At 41.0% G+C, this 18,501-nt stretch overlaps 2 protein-coding genes across 6 annotated transcripts in view; one reads left to right on the plus strand and one right to left on the minus strand.

The window, feature by feature from the left end:
* Positions 1-469: 469 nt before the first annotated feature.
* PGPEP1L (pyroglutamyl-peptidase I like) lies at positions 470-18,470 on the minus strand. The gene is made up of 8 exons (XM_032700650.1): positions 18,073-18,470; positions 17,540-17,709; positions 14,093-14,251; positions 13,410-13,600; positions 10,752-10,804; positions 4,447-4,563; positions 3,732-3,958; positions 470-2,810 (listed from the first exon to the last, which is right to left on the minus strand). The coding sequence occupies exons 4-8, from the start codon at positions 13,441-13,443 to the stop codon at positions 2,618-2,620; spliced, it is 624 nt and encodes a 207-aa protein (XP_032556541.1). The 5' UTR covers positions 13,444-13,600; positions 14,093-14,251; positions 17,540-17,709; positions 18,073-18,470; the 3' UTR covers positions 470-2,617.
* FAM169B (family with sequence similarity 169 member B) overlaps positions 8,365-18,501 on the plus strand; it is a 47,392-nt gene continuing 37,255 nt past the window's right edge. Inside the window, exons 1-4 of one of the 5 annotated variants that reach the window (XM_032700643.1) lie at positions 8,365-8,539; positions 13,337-13,462; positions 14,113-14,190; positions 17,530-17,896. In XM_032700643.1, coding sequence (XP_032556534.1) covers positions 17,806-17,896 — 91 coding nt within the window. In that variant the 5' untranslated portion in view covers positions 8,365-8,539; positions 13,337-13,462; positions 14,113-14,190; positions 17,530-17,805. Of the gene's footprint in view, positions 8,540-12,908; positions 13,097-13,336; positions 13,463-14,112; positions 14,191-17,529; positions 17,897-18,501 lie in introns of those variants that run through there. The other 4 variants (XM_032700647.1, XM_032700644.1, XM_032700648.1 and 1 more) reach the window with 4 other exon arrangements.

The following is an 18,501-nucleotide window of genomic DNA, read 5'->3' on the forward strand; positions in this document are numbered from 1 at the left end:
TTAGCTTTACAATATGCCAAAAAGGATCGCTGACTTGTCCAACTCATGGCTTGTCCCTCTCCCCCTTCCCGCCCAAGCTTTGTGTCCCACCATACAGCGAGTGAGTAAAGGAGTTGGGAAAATGTTCTGTATCTTCAGTATCCTGGTCTTCCAGAGCCCTCTGGTTGGGGTGGGATCATCTTACCTGGTCATTTCACTTTACTGTCTAGGGCAGTTACCTTTTGGATTACAAGAACCTCACTGGTTGGGGAAACAGAACAGGTTTGCTGCTCCCCAGGCTCACCTGTGCTGTTCAGCAGCTCTGCTCCATGTGATTTGAAGGAAGTGACTGCGTGAGAGAAAGAGGGAAGATGGTTTTCATAACTGCTGTTGAAGAACTCTTTGCAAATCTCTTATCACTTTGTTTGTGTGCAGCCTCTAAAGCTGTTGAGGACCACTGGAAGCTTTGGTTGAAATGAGCAAGGCAGGGTCCCTATTTATTTTTATTTAAGGATATTGAAGATCCAACCCCTCTGCCGTGGACAGGGACACCTTCCACTTGTTCTGTTTTCCGAACCAGTGAGGTTTGAGATGAAAGGATTGGCCAGAGTTTGTCTACCTCTGGGACAAAAACAAAGCTAGAAAGTGCTAAGGAATGGATGCAGTTGCAAATACATTTTCCAATTTTTCTTGTTTAAATTTTTTTAAGAGAAAATTAAACAATAACATGGCCAATTTATTACATAAAAAGACTTGCTGTGTATAAATTATTCCTAAAGAAATTCCTGTGTTTATATTAAAATGAATCAGTAGATAAAAAAAATTCAAAATGTTTTTGTATATTCTGTTGTAAGAATTTATTCCTGTTATTGCGATATACTCGGGATTCTTTACATTATGAAAAGAAGAAACTTTGTCTATTTTGAATGGCTGAAGCTAAGGCTCCTTTAGTTTCTCTTACTCTGCTTTTTTCTAGTAGTTTCAGTACTACATGATTTAAGTTAAATAAAAGAATTCTGTATGCATTTGCCTGTTTCTGAATTTGTTGCTCCTTCCAGAAAGCAAGTACAGGTTAGAAAACTAAGAGTAAGGTTTCTCTGGTTTTCTTATTGGCTGCATTTAATTGAGCTACTCTGAATATATTTTAGTAGGGGTCAGTACTGCCATTGCTGGGTTGGAATCAGAAGTATCGTCGTGCAGTGGCACTGAGGGTGTGTGGAGCCGCCTTGGTGAGATTTGAGCAGTGTTTTGCAGGGTGATTCCTCTGAATAAGGTGAGCACTGTTTGTTATTTGAGGAGAATCCACTTATTTTTACCCACACAGCAATCCACAGGTGAGGCATTCAGGCAGCCACCTGGTTATCAGCTTTTTGCAGTGGCATTGGGAAAGACAGTGGGGAGAAAACTGGGATTATCTTGGCAGGTCCAGTTCCTCAGGCTCTCCTCATCAGCGTGTTGACTAAAACAAGGCACGATGGTGGCCCAAAGCCTCGTCAGCTGCCTGTGCTGTTACATTTGTCTCTTGTCCGTTGTACTGACGTGATGCTTGAGGAGCAGGCTTTTGTTTCCCTGGAGAAATCCCAGGTGTCCAGATGAAGCTGCTGCTGTCCTGTTCTAGTGACTGACTTAGAAAAATCCCAGCTAACTGCATCTCACCCCTGTGTCCTGGCAGTAGCAGGATTGTGGAAGAGGGTGTGTGTGGGGGCATTCCCTGTGTGCTGAGGGGCAGTGCTGTAACACCCTGTGGTACCCAGCTTCCACGGCACAGCAGTTCTGTGTGGAGCTGTTTGGGATGTGGAGGGGTCTGATCCCAAGTTTTACCCTGTGGGATCTCATTTGGTGCCTGTTTTGTCAGTAACGTGTCAGTAACATGTGCCCTTCCCACAGCACAGTGCTTCAGGATTGCCTTTCCTGGGACAGGTTGGCTCTTGGATTTTGATGTGTCAGTCCCTGAATAGCCATGACCTGTCCTGCTGAAAACTTTTTTTTAGGGCTGTGCTGTGTGGAAGGACTGTGGTGTTTTTCTTTGGGACAGGCACTGAGAATTTGGGGTTAGTGGTGGTTTCAGGCTGAAACTGAAATTACCAAGAGCATTCCAGGTCCTGCTGGACTCCAGTTTTCTCTGTACTTGGAAGTCCCCCTGGGCACAGAGCCCGTTGCTGATGGGGAAAGCAGCATTTACAGAAGGTCAGGGAGGGGGAATTGTAGAACTTCACATACCAGGACCCCTGTTTCTCCCATACCACATGTTCTGTGTGGGCACTTCAGCTGGACTGGGATGGGCTTGGGGGATCTCTGTTCCATCCATCCAGTGCTGAGTCCTTACAGCTCTGAGAGCCCACCTCGGTTCAGCAAGTCTTTATTAATGTCTTTATAACCAACAGAACTAGGATTAGGCATCTAAAATGTTTGAAATCCAGTTTCACACTTTCTGAAATCTGAAACAACCTTATTTTTAGCAAGACAAACTGCCGGTTACTTGGTTTTTCCCCTCGAGCTTTTTTCTCAGAGATGTAAACAGTTGTTTGGGTTTTGCAGGGAAATTTCACTGAAAATAACATGGGCTATAAAATCCTTCTGTGTGAAGGTTTTAAATAATCTTTAGATTTGCTTCATTTAAGAAGTAGGGAATTGCTTTCTAAGAAATCATCTCTTTTTTTTTTCCTATATGATCCACCCCACACTGTTCTAACATTGCTAAGATAATGGTCTGTAATGCTTTTCCTAGAAAGTCTGCTGTTACTGACTTGGATAATGGAGGCACATGGATGAAAGCTGCTCTTCCATTGCCATAATACAGAGAAGTGTAGTAGGTGTAATCACAGATGTACCTGCAATATTAAAAACAAAACAAAACCAGAAACCTGAAATAAGGCTCAGTAAACTTTGATTAAATTTAAATATTCTAAGTAGCCAAACCAGCTCTGGTTTATGAAATTATTAAGAACATATTTGCTTAGTGAATAAAGGAAATGCTGAAATAAACCAAGTTTGAGAAACAAATGTTCCTTATCTGATGGTTTGGTTTCTCAGACACCCACCCACAAAGAACTTTAAATAAAAAAATCACAAGACAGGCATTCTTGTGGGGTGGGAAAGGTAACACACCCTGCTGGAAACTACAATCACGTAACACAGTTTTATGTGTAAGGCACAGAATCTCTCAGTCTGGAAGGGTTTTGTCTTTATCACCCCACCTTTTAACCTGCAGGTGCAAATCCTGAATTTAAGGGCCAAGATTAGCTGATTTTTATTTAAAAATAAACCTACTTTTTTTTCTTTTCTATGAAGACTACCACCGTAGAAAATTGCTCCAGTGCTACTGGAACACATAATAAGATCACAGACCTGGTTCTTAAGGTACCTGTAATTGTTGTTCTCCAGTGTATGTATTTACATTTTCTGTCCCTCCCAGCTGAGAAGAAATAGATTAAAATCTGCTACCAGTCGGTATTGCTTTCAGTCTCTCTTAATAGCTGAGGTTTACCGGGGTTGTTCATCACAGGGTGTGCTATGTTGGAACTTGTTTCTTTTGGAATTTACAAATCCATGGAAAAATATCTACTGGCTGTAGCATTTCATGAAAGCTGCTTTACATAAAATTTAAATTCATGGCAGTTTTCGTACTTGTGCCTCTCTGAAGACTTTGCTTTGATTTTGTTTGGAGGGGAAGTCAAGGCAAAGACTCTCCAAGGTGGAGCTGACTGAGTTGCTCCTGCTGTTCCCCCGAGCCCCCGAGACGCGGTGTTTACCTCCCCGCATCTCTGGAGAAGATGATATCAATCCCTTCCACTGAAACGTTTTTCCAGAGAGTCTTCATATTAATTGTAGATTCAATCTTTTCTGGGCCATCTAGCACGCAGCAGGCACCTTCTGGGTGAAAACCACAAGCATCCCTGTCTTGGTAGCCTTTGTTCTTCCCACACTGCTCCAGGATGATGACTGTGGTGGATGAAGCCAGCCCAACGTGAACAGTAAGCTGGGGGGTTTTTTCCCACCAGAATGAGCAACAGGAAATTAAAAATGAGACCTGTTTTTTACAAACATGTAATGCCAAAGTGCCAAGCTTTTTGTGAATCTTTAGCTTCAAGGTGGGGAGTCTTGCTCATGTCTAAAGAAGACTTTGATAAGAGATTATAAATGAGAACCAAATTATGCTGCAGTTTTTGTTGTGTCTATTCAGCTCAGCACTGCAGAGCTGCTGTACCTTTTTTGCAGTTTATGGTAGATTTTTTTTTCCTTTCCTTTGTTCAGCATCACTTACGCTTTTTAAATGGCATGGGGTCAAAAGAGAATGCTAATTAGTGTGTGCTCCAAACTTGGGGTTGAAACCTTGATCGCAGTTTCAGTAGTCACTTTCCAGATTTGTTTGATGTTTTGCAATACTCTCTTGGAGATTTTTTTCAAGATCTTCTCATCATATTCATAAATGAAGGGAGGAAAATGTGTAACTTTCTCATTACTCACCAGTGGCTGAAGAGTTGTCCATATCTTAATGACTTGCTCCTTTGCTTTTTGGTAAACCACTGGCAGCTGCATGACCTGGAGATCGATGTTTTCACCAAGGCCTCTCTTGGACAGCTCCTGTGCTTACAAAAAAAGCCACCATGGACTTGAAAAAGCATTGGATTTCTGACTGATAAAGAAACTGGGCTGATTCAGCTGAGAAAACACCTGAAGGAGCAATGCCTAAGCCCATGGTTCCTCAACACTGGTCTGCAACGAGGTCGGTTTCGTAGTAATTCCCTCTTTTTCAGCTGGAAGAGACTAAAATGTGCTGTACAGTTCCCTAATGTCACGTCCATGTGGAGCTATTGTGTTTTCCAAAGGGATGCCTAGTCTCCAGTGGGTGGGAGTGGTCCCTGAGGAACCATGAGATAGTGTCTCTCAAAGTCCACACTTGAAAGCATCTAAATGGGCTTTGCTACAGGTAAGAGCTGCTCCTCTGAAAGATCTGCACTGTCAAGAGACAAAACCAGGGAGAGTTCACGTGACTTTTTCACTCCAGTGATCTGTTGGCTTGACCAGGTTCAGGTAAGCTGTGCTGGAGGTGACTGTCAACATGAGGAAGGTCACATTTAGAATGAGTTTAATTTATGTTTTGATCCAGAATATGTTTCTCTAGTAAAAGGAAGTGTCACTGGGATGCTATTTCTGTGTCATTTATGTACAGTTGAATTTCCACATGAGACCTTTTCCCAAGGGAAACAAAAATTATGCCCAGAATTGAGGTGAATGAAATAAAGGTACACTTCAAAGCAGCAGGTTGGCCAGGTGGTTAGAAGATGGTCGGGAGAAGAAATGTCATATGGACATGAAATGATTTTGTCAGTGGAACAGGACTAACAAACAAGGCATGAACCTCTAAGTAGAAGGTAGGTGGCTGCAATGGCAGGATGCAGAAGGAATGCATCTGAAGTGGAAAGCTTTGTCCCAGAAAAGTAAAATGGTGGCTGAAAATGCCTGTTCCATTTGAGTAGACCACTACCAATGGATGGTACAGATGAAGTGTCTGAGGGGGGCACAGCAGCAGAGGTGCCTGATTAGCCCAAGAAACCTGTAGCTGTATTAAATGTCATTGTCCTCTCAAGTTTTCATTTCTCACTCAGGATACCTCTGTGGATGAGGCCCACAATTCTGGGAAATTTGCCCTTCAACACTCACTTCCTATATAAAGTGTTCCAATTTTCTTGTCAGCGGAAGCATTGATTAGCTGTGCTCAATAAACTATTTGACACAAGCAAGGAAACAATGCCTGCAGGGAAGTAAACACATTTGGAGAACAGTGCCAGCCTTTTTTCCTCTGGGCACTGACAGTCTTTGAGAGACCATTGCATCATCTCGCTGAAGAATGCTGTACTGTGCCTGAGCCTCTGAAAAAGAAAACCCCAGCTGGTTCACAATTAGCATTTCCTTTTCTAAAGCATCTTTAATTTTTACATTTAATGAGATTCTTTCTTTTTAACTGTAAGGCCTAGAGAACTCAAGTGCCCCTAACTTTGGTTCAGAACGTGGAGACCCGAAGTGAGCTGTAAGGTTGTTCTCCTCTCGTGCTCTCTGTTGACAAATTTTCTTTTGTCAACATTTGTCATGGCTGAAACACGCAGAAATACTTTTGTGCAGGACTGAAAAAAACCCTGAAGCTGCCCAATAGCAAAGGGCTGAGAATTTGTGTCAAAGGAGATGGTTTGCTATGTCCTAAGCAATTTCAGCACGTTGTCAATAACATGCATTACTGTGTTGTGTAAGAAACCCAACCATGGGCTTATACCCCCTTAGACCAGATGTTGTGCAAACATGGAATAAAATAAACGAAGGTTGTTCCTTGTCTCAGCCGTAACCAGAACCATTTTTGCACATAAGGTGAGAGACTGAGGTTGGTTAGAGGAGGAGAACTGCACCTCACAGAGGTGAGTGAATTCAGTAAACAAGTGCCTGTCCGGTGTAGTTGAAACAGCAAAGGAAACTTCAAAGGAGGAGAAAAGTTTTGGAGGACTGTTCTGTGGGAAAAATGGTTCAAAAGAAAACATGAAGATTCTTTATTGGGAAGTTCTTCTAGGAGGGAAATGAAGTCCAGCATTACCAGCTGCTGACCTGGAGCTGTTGGTGAGTTGTGGTCACAGCCCCAGTGTTCGGCCCGTGTTGTCACACAGCCCTCCTCAAAGAGGAGGGATTTGTAAGCTCTGTGCTCAGAGGTGGTGGTGGCTGTGCCCCACGGAGTGTTGGAAGCATCTTGAACTTTCAAAAAAGTCCAGAAAATTTCTGTGAGTTTGGCTGAGTTCTCACTGATTTGGGCTGCCGGGAAGGGGGTCACGTGTGTTGATTTTGTGAATCGCTTGTGTTGGTGCAGAAATGGAACCAGAAGTTTTCAATCAATCCCGTCACACTTCAAATGCATTGCAAACAAAGGTGTTTTGGTTGGTTGGTTAGTGGGTTTTTGTTTAGGTATCTGCTTTGGGGTTTTGGGTGGTTTTTTTGGTTTTGTTTTGTTTTTTTCCTAATTGTGCAGATACCTTTTTAAAGCTTTAGGGATGGAAGAAAATTCCAGAACAGAAATGAAGGCACTAGATAGCAATGTCTTCTTAGCTTCACAGATGATGAAACTGAAGCAGAGAGGGAGAGAGACAGAGAGATTAAATGACAAATTTCCAAAGACCGCATGGTCAGTGGCAGGATGAAAAACTGCACTGGGAGATCTGATCCTCATCTCCCGATGGCAGACATAGTTCCCAGAAGCAGTTGGAAATGTGACCTGTTCTTTGCACTAACAGTTTAATTACTGTGAATGTTGTCACTCAACTTACATTTGTGCCCTATTAACTGGGGAGTTTGACCTTGGTGGGTGGACTGCTTTGATAGGTTATTTTGCTGCCAAGTTGCAGACAGGACTTTCGGAGGAGACACAGAAACAGGATCGGATCAAGGGTTATTAGGTGGGACCATCAGTCTGGAATATGGAATCAATAATTCGGGGGATCTGGGATCCTGAGGGTCCCACGTGGTGCTGCAGAACTAACACGTGGTGGTAACTCAGTGTGACCTGTCAGCAAAAGCAGAGCAAATACCTGGTTTTGTTTTCCTTTAGCAACAATGTCCTGCACTTCCAGAGTTAAAAGTGCTGCTGGTGGAGCTCTCGTGCATATTTTAGGAGGGGATTTCAGGTGAATGGAGTTATGAGAACCATGAAAAACTTAGTGAGGCAGGTTTCTAAAGAGAAGTTGTCCTTCTAGTGCTAGACAACCATGTTGGGCCATGTGACAGAGCTTGGAAGCTTTTCTCTATGACCCTGAATTGACAGGTTTGCCTCTACTTTCAGAACCATTTGACTCTCCCTTTCCCTGAACGCTCAGGGGGTACTTGCTGAGGAATGAGAACTCCATGGATGATGAATGCCATGCTGATGAATGCCTTGCGTGAGTCTTGTGCTGTGATGAGAACTTGGGTCCATGCAAAAACATTCTTGGAAAATTGTATCTTCATATTATAAAACTGGCAATGCAGGACAAATACTCTTTCTAAACCAGCAGAAATAGAGCTTTATTAACGTTTATCATTTGATTCCTGAGCACTTCAGAAAAGGGAAATTGGCTTATTCACCAAAAAGGTGGTAGTAGTAAACAGTTAATTTTAAGAGCAACAGTATTTCTCTGAGTGCCAATGAGGGCATAAGAAGGGATGCAACTGTTGGAATGGGCTGTGTGCTCACTGGATCAATCTCTGGTCCTCCCCACAGCAAGAAGGGAGGTTCAGGAAAACGGGTGATCCTATCGGCAGGATCTTAGGGAGGAGCTGTAACAGGGATTTAAAGGAAGCAGCTGTGTGTAAGAGCCAGTATTGCTCACAGAAGGGAAGCCATGGCTCTTTGGCAAAGAATCCATTTCAAAAGCATGGAGGGTGAGGTTATGCTTTGGAATTAGGACACTGGAACTGTTAAATGTATTTTTACAGGATTTCAGATGCTTTTGGTATGAGGACCCTTCTGGGATGTGAACTTTGCAGATTGCATGCATCAGCATTTCAATATCACCAAGGCTGCCATGGTATCCAGGCTTTCCATAAGGTATCCAAGCTTTTGATAAGCACCCGCTTCATACTGGGCTAATAATTAGGATAGTTCTGGATAATGCTACAAAGGCATTAAACATAAGCCTGAGCAGTCACGTTTGTAGCTCTGGTCTGGCTGCTCAGCACGTTCCTGAGGAGGAATCCGAGTGCACACTTGTTGGTTCACAGCAAAGGGACTCAGCAGGAGGGTTTTATGTCACTCCAGTGATCCATGCAGGCACCCCAAGCCAAGACAGGATTACTTCCAGATGTAAATCCTAAATTTTGCTATCTTTAATATATGTGCATAAGCTTCCTGAAGACCATAGAGCTACTCCTGTGAATAAGGCCAATGGAACAATACCATGAGATTGCTATTTAGCGTGGAGAAGCCTATCAAAATTCAAAGTACTTCCAGATTTGCAGCAAATTTCTCTGAATTGCCTGAATTTACCACCTTTGCCAGGGCACAGGAAACCAAAGCAGCATCCCCAGTCTGAATACAAATTAATTCCACACCGGGGGTGTCACATCAGAGAGAAATGGATTTGTTCTCCTCCATACACAAGGACTGACAGCTGTTTGGTTATGGAATGTTGTAGCCCCTGTTATGTAAGTCCCTGTTGTAGCCAGCTCATGGCATTGGTACAGGAAACTCATCCCATTGGTGCCTTCTCGCTTTGGGCTGTTTTGCTTACAGATAAAGAACGTGCTTTATTTTCAGCCAGAAGAGGATGATCTTCCACCCAAAATTAGAACCAATAGGAATCAGGAAATAATGAGCAAGAACACTGTCAACTGACAAATATTTGTGGTTTAGGGCCCATGTCAGGTTGGAGTTTAGATAATTTATGGGCCTCCTGTAATGACTGGGGTGTGGAAAGGTATCACAGAAGTATTTTTGTTTCCTGGTAGCCTACAGGGATAACATCCCTCATGATTTGCAGGGGGCAATAGATTTATTCTACCAAACACCAAGATGCACTCACCCAACAAAGCTGAAATAGAAAATGTGTATGTGTTGGTGGAGTTGCTATAGCTTTGGTCTGTGGAAAAATGCACCAGCTCCTTGTTTTTCAGTCATCTTGGCTGGAATGCATTTCATTTTCAAATCAGATCTTCAGTAGCTGTCACTGAAATTTGTACTGTGGTTATAGTCCTATAGGGCCATTGCCTTTCTGTCACTACTAATACTTTCCTATAGCTGCCTTTTTCCTTTCAGTGTCCATAAGAATTTAAAAATGTATGGACTTATTTCAGTCTTTATAAAAGAACACAGTCTCCTCAGTTTGTTTTACACGTCTTGCTTTCCATTTTTACCAGTATTATCTGTTATTTCTTGGACCAAAGCTCTAATTCAATTTTACTATTTTGATTGTTCCCCAAGTAGTTTCAGATTTCATTGTGTGACTTACTTTCTACCTTGGGATTGCTAAAAACTTGTATGAAAGACCCTCTCAAAATAACTCTGTTCCTAAGTACCTTATGAGAGTAACTGAACTCAAGGAAAGTTTTTATCTGTGATAGGGAGAATGAATCAGCTGATGCTGAAGGCCACATATCCAAACCATGTCTTTTTATCCCCCAGATAAATTTGCTCTAATACACAGATTAAGGAAATAAGCAGGAATTTTTAAGGCTCCACCTTAGACTTGTTCCTGCTAGTCAAGGTGTATAGAGGAGGAAAAAAATCTGAATTACCTTGTTTTCAATTTAACTGTAGACTTCACTGTCATTTGAAAGTGGAAGCCAAAGCTGAAACGTGAAAACATACTTAGAATTGGCACAGATTTTTGTGTTCCTGAAGCAGGCAGTCAGAACTCATAAGCTGCACTTGTATGAGAAGGAAATCACCTCACACAGACATGATAAAATGATCCATGGTGTGAGATGATCTATTTGCTGCAGACAGAGATAACTCGTGCAATATGCATTAGTTGCAGAGAAGGCACCCTGGGTAAAAAATACCTTTTTTAAGAATCAAGAATAATATTTTGGAAGTGCTTAAATAGCACAAAAAATATCATGCAAATAAAATAATGTTTCACTTTTTCATTATCCCCTTTCTTCCATGTTGGGAGTCTGCTCCATGAGGCACAATTCTGTTTAATGAGTCATGAGAAATAACTTTTTTGAAGGGAATGGAAAGCCTAAAAGCAGTTTGTGCTGGGATCTCTACAAAATAAAATGTCTCCCTCCTTTTTTTTTCCCTTTTTTATTATTCTTACCTTCACTGCCTCCCAGCTGGAATTAACCAGGTATTGTCTGAAGGGACCAAAACCTGCAAATGAAAAGAAAGAAAGGTGTTTTTAATCTCTGCTTGCTCTGCAATTGCAGATTAGGGGCTGACTTGCCTGCACACATGTATTTGTTCTTTATCTTCATATTTTTGGTTATGGAGGTTGAGGTTTTCAGGTAGGATTTAGCCTTTATAACACTTAAGGGAATAGTATTTTCATTCTGTGTATTCACTGATAAAAGAACGAATCCTGCAATCTTCATTCATGTCAAGGCTTTCTTGTGAGAGAGCCTTAACTAAAGCTGGTAAATGTACTGGAACTGATAGGACAGATCAAGTAAATGATGATTTTGGGCAAGGATCATCATCCCCAGAAATACCACTACTAAAGGTTCTGGTGTTAAATACTCCCAGGTCAGAGTTAATGTATCATTCTTATTGTTAGAGCTCATAATGATGAAGATATGCATATTTAATGAAAATGTTTGAAAAAGTAAAATTTTATTTAATTTGTAATTTTGTTTTAATCCCAGGTAATGAAAACTTGAAAGTTTTCTGTCTCTTTCTTCACTTTTTACCCAAAGGTAAAGAAAGGCAAAAAGGGAAAAGCACACTTTAATCCAAAGTATTACATTCAATTTTATGCATCTTTTTTGTGAAAGTCTTTTTATTTTTTTTCAATACAAGGGAAATAAAAACTCATTTTGAGCAGATGGCATTTTTGTCATTAAAAAGTTTGATGGAAAACTCCCACTATCTTTATTAATCTCAATTAATATTCTCAATCCAGAGCGCTGCCAAGTCTTACATATTGAGTGGCAGGAACAGGAATTTGTGAAATGGTTTTTATGCTATAACTCTTAAATATTTAAAAATCCTTAAATGGACAAATAAATACTTGACAGCATATGATTGCTATTTTGCACAGTGAAAGCTACTTGCATTGGAGACAATTAAGCCTAAATATAGGCTTGTGACAGCTTAATTAGTGCTAGACTTTAAGCATTTCTTAATTTGTTAATGCTTATTTCATAACTGCTCCATCTTTTCTCTTTAGTATTTTGAAAAGCTTGATGGTGCTAATATTTCTGACAAGGTTTTCTCCAGGTTTGAGTTTCTACCATGGGGAGGGAAGAAGGGAAATGGTGCTTATTTCACATTATCAGGGGAACATAAAACCCCACTGGTCCCACTCTGCTTTGGGAGCAAAATTAGGGTGACACCTGCTCTATTTTGGAGCTGTAGTTGTTGTACATGCTTCTGTACCTGTCTGTGCAGAACTACAGAACTATAATAGAGTTATTAATCAACTCCTAATGAAACACATGTGTGTCAGTGGTGGCTGTAAGAAACTTGTGCTTAGGACAAAATTATTCCATGAAAAATGACTAAATGTAGGAGTTTTACTGAAATACCTGCAGCAATGTGGAGAACTAACTGGCTGAATGTTATTGAGCACCATATAATAAACTGGGCTCCCTGCCAGCAGGTTTATATTCTGAGCAGGTGAAAATGTGACAGAGACATGCTGTGATAATCTCTGCAGTAGCTTAAAGATGCACTTGTGTCTTTAACGGGGCACACCAGTCTCCAGCTTCTTGAACAAGTAGATTTCTGCACATAAATGGTGATGTAAGGGGAGGAAAAATCTAAGAGGGTGCTAAGAAGTGTTCCTAACAAGGGTATGTGCCATAAATATCATAGGGGAGAACCAGACTGTCAGCCTTTTAAGAGGTTAGCTAATACCTCCTGCCCTCTCCTGCACTCCATCCAGCTCAGCTGCAGTTATGTCTGGAGCAAGCCAGACTAGTTCTGCCCATCTTGCAGCTATTTAAAAAAAAAAGTGTTTAATTGAAAACAGCAAGATGCAAATCTCTTTGATGTAGCTTCAACCTCATTCCTATGTCCTCAGATGACCTGCAGTGGAAAATTATCCAGCAACTCACATGTCAAGATATGTGTAATGATTGCCTTTAGATGAGCCAGTGGCAACAAGAGGAACAGCGAGGAGCAGCATTCCTTAAGAGCTTTAACCTTTTAAAGCTCAGGACTCTCTAGCTGGGGGTTCTGCCACTGTGAAGCCTCAGTAGCTGCAGCCAGCAAGAGAAACTCCAAATTTGGTCCCTTGTGCTGCCTGTTCAGGCATGTTCCTTTGGTATATTTAAATTTAATGGTCTAGTTTAGCAATGATGAGGCAGCATCTCCTGTTTAAAACTCCCTTACCTTGCCATGAAACTGAGCCCCTGAGACTTGCCATGTGTTGCTCTAATTCTGGACACTGACTATGTGACATTGTGATGCAACCTGGTTTTCTTGCTTCAGAGCTCCTTTTGGGTAAGCTTTATCTAATCCTAGCCTGCACTGCCTTGAGCTATGTGGTTTGGATCAGAGAGAATGTCAACAAAGATTAAAACATGGAGAGAATGAACAACAAACCAAACTGGATGGCAGTAAAGAGGGCAGACTGCAGTCTGTTTCCTCTGACATGCATCTGATTTTTCTTAGGAAGGCACAGCAAGTTATTTTCCATTTAGAAATGTTAGTATGACCATTTGCTACTGTTTTTCCCTCCAGGAAACTGTTTATGACAAAGATCAAGCATGCGTGCACACCATCTCCAGCTCAAAGAACAAAATAAAAACCTCACCAGTTACCACCACAGTGCTGGAATTTGAATCCATGAAATCTCTGCTCCAGAAGGTAAAATCCTGTTGTCTTTCAGTTCCAAACAGTGTTATAATTCAGGTATCTGTGGTAAACTTCATTTAGAGCACCTTTTTTCTTCCAACTGTGATGCATGTGGATTCACATGACAGGGATGATTTGTGACTCATGTAGCTTTTAAAGCAAAAATTATTACGTCTCTATTAAAGATAGAAGTCTGACTGCCCAGCTGTCTGATTGGGACTGCCCCAAACTTCTATTCCTTTTTCCAGGCATGTAATAGGATTTAGGAAGAACAGGAAAGGCTTAGAGAAACTTCTTGAAAAATATCCAGCAACATTTTTCACCACCTGTTTATGTGCAAGTAAACAGAAAATTAATTGAATCAGTTTTATTATATCTCTGTGGGTATCAGCTGTAATTAACTTTAATTATGAGGAGCGACTTTACTACAAAAACTTATCTTGTCCATTTTTCCTGTTCTTAGACTTTCTCTTACTGACTTAAACTCAGGGCTAACTTTGCTGTTCCTCTTCATAGCAGTTATCTAATTTACTACTCTTGATTCTTGTCTCAGGCTCCTTATAAAGGAGACAAAGCAATGTACACTTTTCAAACCAAACACCAATAGGAAAATGTGTGTATTTGCTAAACCAAAACACTTACTCAGTAATATCCTTTAACAGGCAACATGTTAAAAAATCTCACTCCAACTTGCAAGGTCAGAGGAACTCTAGAAGCTGGGTTGTATCTTGCTGAAACTGGTGAGTTTAAGAGCTGGTCTGTCTTCATTAAACTGGAGCCTGAGAACCAATGGGGGGGGGCCTGAAATCAAAACATATGCACATTGTCACTGCCCAAAACAAAAGCATATGCAAGTTCTCTTGGGAATTATAACTATGTGGGCAGAGGGTTTCACTGGGTCTTGTTTTGAGTAGGAAGTGTGCGTGTGTATGTGTGTGTGTGTGTGAGAGAGAGAGAGAGAAAGAGGGAGGGAGGGAGGGAGGGAGGGAGGGGAGAAATATGCTAAGAATAGAAAGCCACTATATCATCTCAAGAGAGCTGGTAATTGTGAGACCTTAGGGAAAAAAATAATCTCTGAAGAAATCTCTGGGGTTGGGTGTGGCTGAATGAGGTTTGGAGCCATGACCTGTGTCTGTCATTTAAATCCTCCTGTGCTGAGACACAAAGAGATTTGTGGATTCTCTTTATTTCAGAGATTCTCTGATTCCATCATCCATTCCTTCCCTTGGTTAGTACAACTTGCAAAACTAACTTCTGCTGGCTGCTGGGGCTGAAGGAGTAGCTAATGCAGGAAACAGAGCTCTCTGCAGCTCTAAATAAGACAAAATCTGCCACTGGCAGCAGGGAATTACATCTAAAATCCCACAGTCCTTCATACTCCTATGTCAATCAAGATTCTTATCAATTAATTTTTCTCCTTGACCAGTCAGTAAAACTTTCCCTATGACACTGAACAGGGTAATGAGTCTTCTTATAGTTATTTCTGATCTCTGCTATTTTAAAAAAATCTAAGTACAGGTGGTCTAGTGAATTTCTAAGGAATAAAGTAAGATTTAAGGTCTATAGTTGTTTAATTAATTTCCTCAATGAGAAACTGTGTTTTCTTTGTAACATTATAACTGCTTTATACACACATACAATCATACATACATATATATGTAAATATATATGAAAGGTATTGCTTGAATGCTGTAAAATATTAGGTATTTCATTAGATATTCTTCCAGAGGGTAGATGTAAGTCTATTAGTTCCATGCACTCTGAAACAACTGATACAATCTGTTTGGAATGTAGTACTAGTGTTCAAAGTTTTTACAGCTGGCAAAAGGGAGTAGAAAAAATAGAAAGCAACAAAGATTATATCACCAAGCCTTTATGAAGAAGTTGACAGAAATATTTTTGGGGAAAGTATTGTCTTCAATAGTTAAGTTAGTCCTTTTCCATAAGCAGAGCTTTCCTGCTTTGGTAGGAAAGGTTCCAAGACATTTCCAGTGTTGGTATATACTTGTGCAAATGTGGGAGGCATGCCAGTGGTAAAAGTACTTTGATGGAATTTGACAGAGCACACCAAAGTTAATTTTTGCACTGATTTAATCGATTGCTCGTGTTCCCAAGCTTTGTGTGCATGTGCTTTGTGTACTTGGAGAGCCACATAATTCAAAAAAGAATTAAAAAATTCAGGTTAGGCCTTGGTTCTACTCAGAATTTTATTCAGAAATTAAACCTTTTCTTTCCTCTAACATTTCTTCAGCTGAAGTCGAAGCTACTCTCGAAATTTCTATTCAAGTATGACTGTAGCTTTAAAATTAGCACTCCCATGTGTGTATGTGCCCATAACAATGGATTTGAGGGTCACTGGACATGTGAGGTCTGTGCAAATTAATCTCCCCATCCATAATTAAGAATCCAAGCCCTTGATATTTGAAGGCAAGTCAGATGCAGCTGACTCAGCTAAACACTGGTTGTTGTTGTTCTTGCTACACACAGATGTGATTGGCACGGCCCTCATCTTGAGGTAAAGAAGAAATGGAACCAACTCAACTATGAAAGTCTTGGTTATCACCTTGAATATTTTTCTGTACACTTGTCTGATACATTTAAAACTTATTTGAACTGCTGAGTAAGAGAAAAATATTTTTTTCTGCAAATGAATTCTGACCACACTGCAGAACTGCCACCACACTGCTCCAGCAGCTTTTTAGTGGATGGCAACAAGAACAGAACATGGCCCTTCGTTTAGAAACAGCTCTTTAAATTTTATCTCTTTTATTATTACTTACATGTAGGTTTTTTATTTCTTGTTATTGGCAGGCGCTGACCAGTGATTTAAACTGTTAAGTGGAAGTGTTTAATATATTCCAGTTTTTATCTCAGCTGTTCAACACTTAATGAGAGGAGGAAGAAATCAAGCTGTTATGCTATTTAACACTAAACTATAATGGGACTTGAAATAGAAATTTCAGCATCTAACACTCTATATTTCTTTTCCATTCTAATAAAAATAAATGATCCTCAGGAAAGACTGAAGCAGGTCTTCAGGTAGATGGAATGCAATGCCACAAAAAGAAAGGAGACAAACATTTCAGTGTAACGCTCACTGTTCCCTGTGGACAGGGGCCTCTTCTGTAACAAAATCTGTAGAAATAGTAAGTGGAAAAAATATATTTGCAATTTCACTTACTTTCCCCTCCCCCCAAATTATAGAATGCTCTGGGTTGGAAGGAATCTTAAAGATCCTCTAGTATCAAGTCTCCTGCCATGGGCAAGGACACCTTCCCCTATTCCAGGTTGTTCCAAGCCCTGTCCAACCTGGCCCTGAACACTTCCAGGGATGGAGCATCCACAGCTTCTCTGGGCAATCTGTGCCAATGTGTTTTTTGATAGAAAGTTTTATATATTTTATGTCACTGCTTTGTTTATATTAGTTCTTGTGGCTTTGAATCCACTGGTCTATACCCAGTGTTTAGCAATAATGGAAAAAATATCCACTGTATATAAGTTAAATGTAGCCAAGCTGTTGTGTGGCTGTTGCAATTTCAGTTCTGGTCTTCCTGCAGTATTAGCAAGAACTGATGGCTGTGTATGAACACGCTTTTTAACTTTATTTTTGTTTATAATAGGGAGAAAGTACTTCAGCAGGAGAACATGCCACTCACGACCAATAGGTTGCTTTTGTTCAGGTGTCATTTACCAGCACAAAGAGATTCTGCAAGCAGGATACACACAATTGAAGTAACTATTTATCAGCTAATATGCAAAATAGGATAGCTAGCACTAAGAGATTACTAGGCTGAACAGCAATATGCTCACCACTCCTGATAAGAAAACTGATGAGTTTTAGCTGGCCAGGAAGTTTCCTGTATGCTGGGGAAAGTTAGTCTCTGACATTTATTGGTATGAGCTCATCCTCAGCATTACTGAGTTATCATCAAGTTTTCTGCTTTTTTTTTTTCTTTTTCCTCCTGTATCTTTTCACTTGAATCTTTTACCAGCTAACTACTGTCATCCCACAAAGAGTAATTCTGTGACTTCAGCTTAATTTCATGCCTTTAACTCATGTACTTTCTGATTTTCCTCAGTAAAACTCACACAGGGTCACACAGCAATGCTGCATCAAGCTAGACCTTGGACCATGGTATGGCCAAACCTCTGGGCTGTGTGTGGAAGGCACAAAGGATCATCAGAATGTGCTGAAATCCTCTGAGGCTCTGTAAGGTGTGGTGATGTGACATCAGCGGATGGACTGAGATCGCTTCACCCTGCTGAGGAAAGAAAATATAAATTTACTTCACGATGTGTTTTAAGCCATTTGAAAGGAGAACAATGTTAAGGACTTTTTGGTCACTGTGTTGACAATGAAGTACCTGGCTGATGTGCAGCACTCGAGATGCTGCTTTGGGACTTTTTCTGAAGGTCACAGCGTACCTTGGTGGTATAAGTACAAAGGTAGTTTGTTTCTTTGCAAACATATTGCTATTCCTGTGCACTTTTCACTTCTTTGATACCTGTATCTGTTATTTTAAAAATAATTAAATGCTTGCACAGTGCAGGTAGGAAGGCTTCCCTGAGTCACCACCTGAATTCTACTTTTGACAGCTGTGTGTTCATTTTAGCTCCCGTACCTCAGTTTAATGGTTTGTGGTAATGAACAGCAGACTACTTGCCTAGGCCTTGCAAACTCCTTTTTGAGATTGACAATGATCACTGCAGAACGCTATAAAAATGTAATTTTTACACATATTTCCCCTCATAAACTTTCTGTCTCTCTGCCTTCCCCCCCCCCCAGGTTAACAGAAACTGTTGCTAGCTCTATGCCTTGTCGTTCTGTGCCTTTTAAACAGATAATGTGGTATGTATCGGAGTTTTGTTAAGTTCAGACGCAGCGCTGGGCTGGCCCTCGCCCAGGGCCGTGCCTCGATGGCGGGGGCTCAGGGCATTCCCTCAGCCTGCCCCGGGCTCTCCGGCCTCCGCTGGGCTCTCCAGGAACGTCGCCAGGCTGTTCCCCGCCGCCGTCCTCCAGTCCCACAGCCACCACCCCACCGCCCACCCCC

The sequence above is a fragment of the Chiroxiphia lanceolata genome, chromosome 12, assembly GCF_009829145.1.
Source record: "Chiroxiphia lanceolata isolate bChiLan1 chromosome 12, bChiLan1.pri, whole genome shotgun sequence".
NCBI classification, from domain to species: Eukaryota; Metazoa; Chordata; class Aves; order Passeriformes; family Pipridae; genus Chiroxiphia; species Chiroxiphia lanceolata.

Coding starts and splice junctions, on each gene's coding strand:
- PGPEP1L (XM_032700650.1), bottom strand. CDS start 13,443: ATGGATTCAAATTCCAGCACTGTGGTGGTAACTG. Junction 10,805..13,409: donor CAGCACTGTGGTGGTAACTG/GTGAGGTTTTTA, acceptor TTTCATTTGCAG/GTTTTGGTCCCTTCAGACAA. Junction 2,811..3,731: donor TTCTCCAGAGATGCGGGGAG/GTAAACACCGCG, acceptor TTAATATTGCAG/GTACATCTGTGATTACACCT.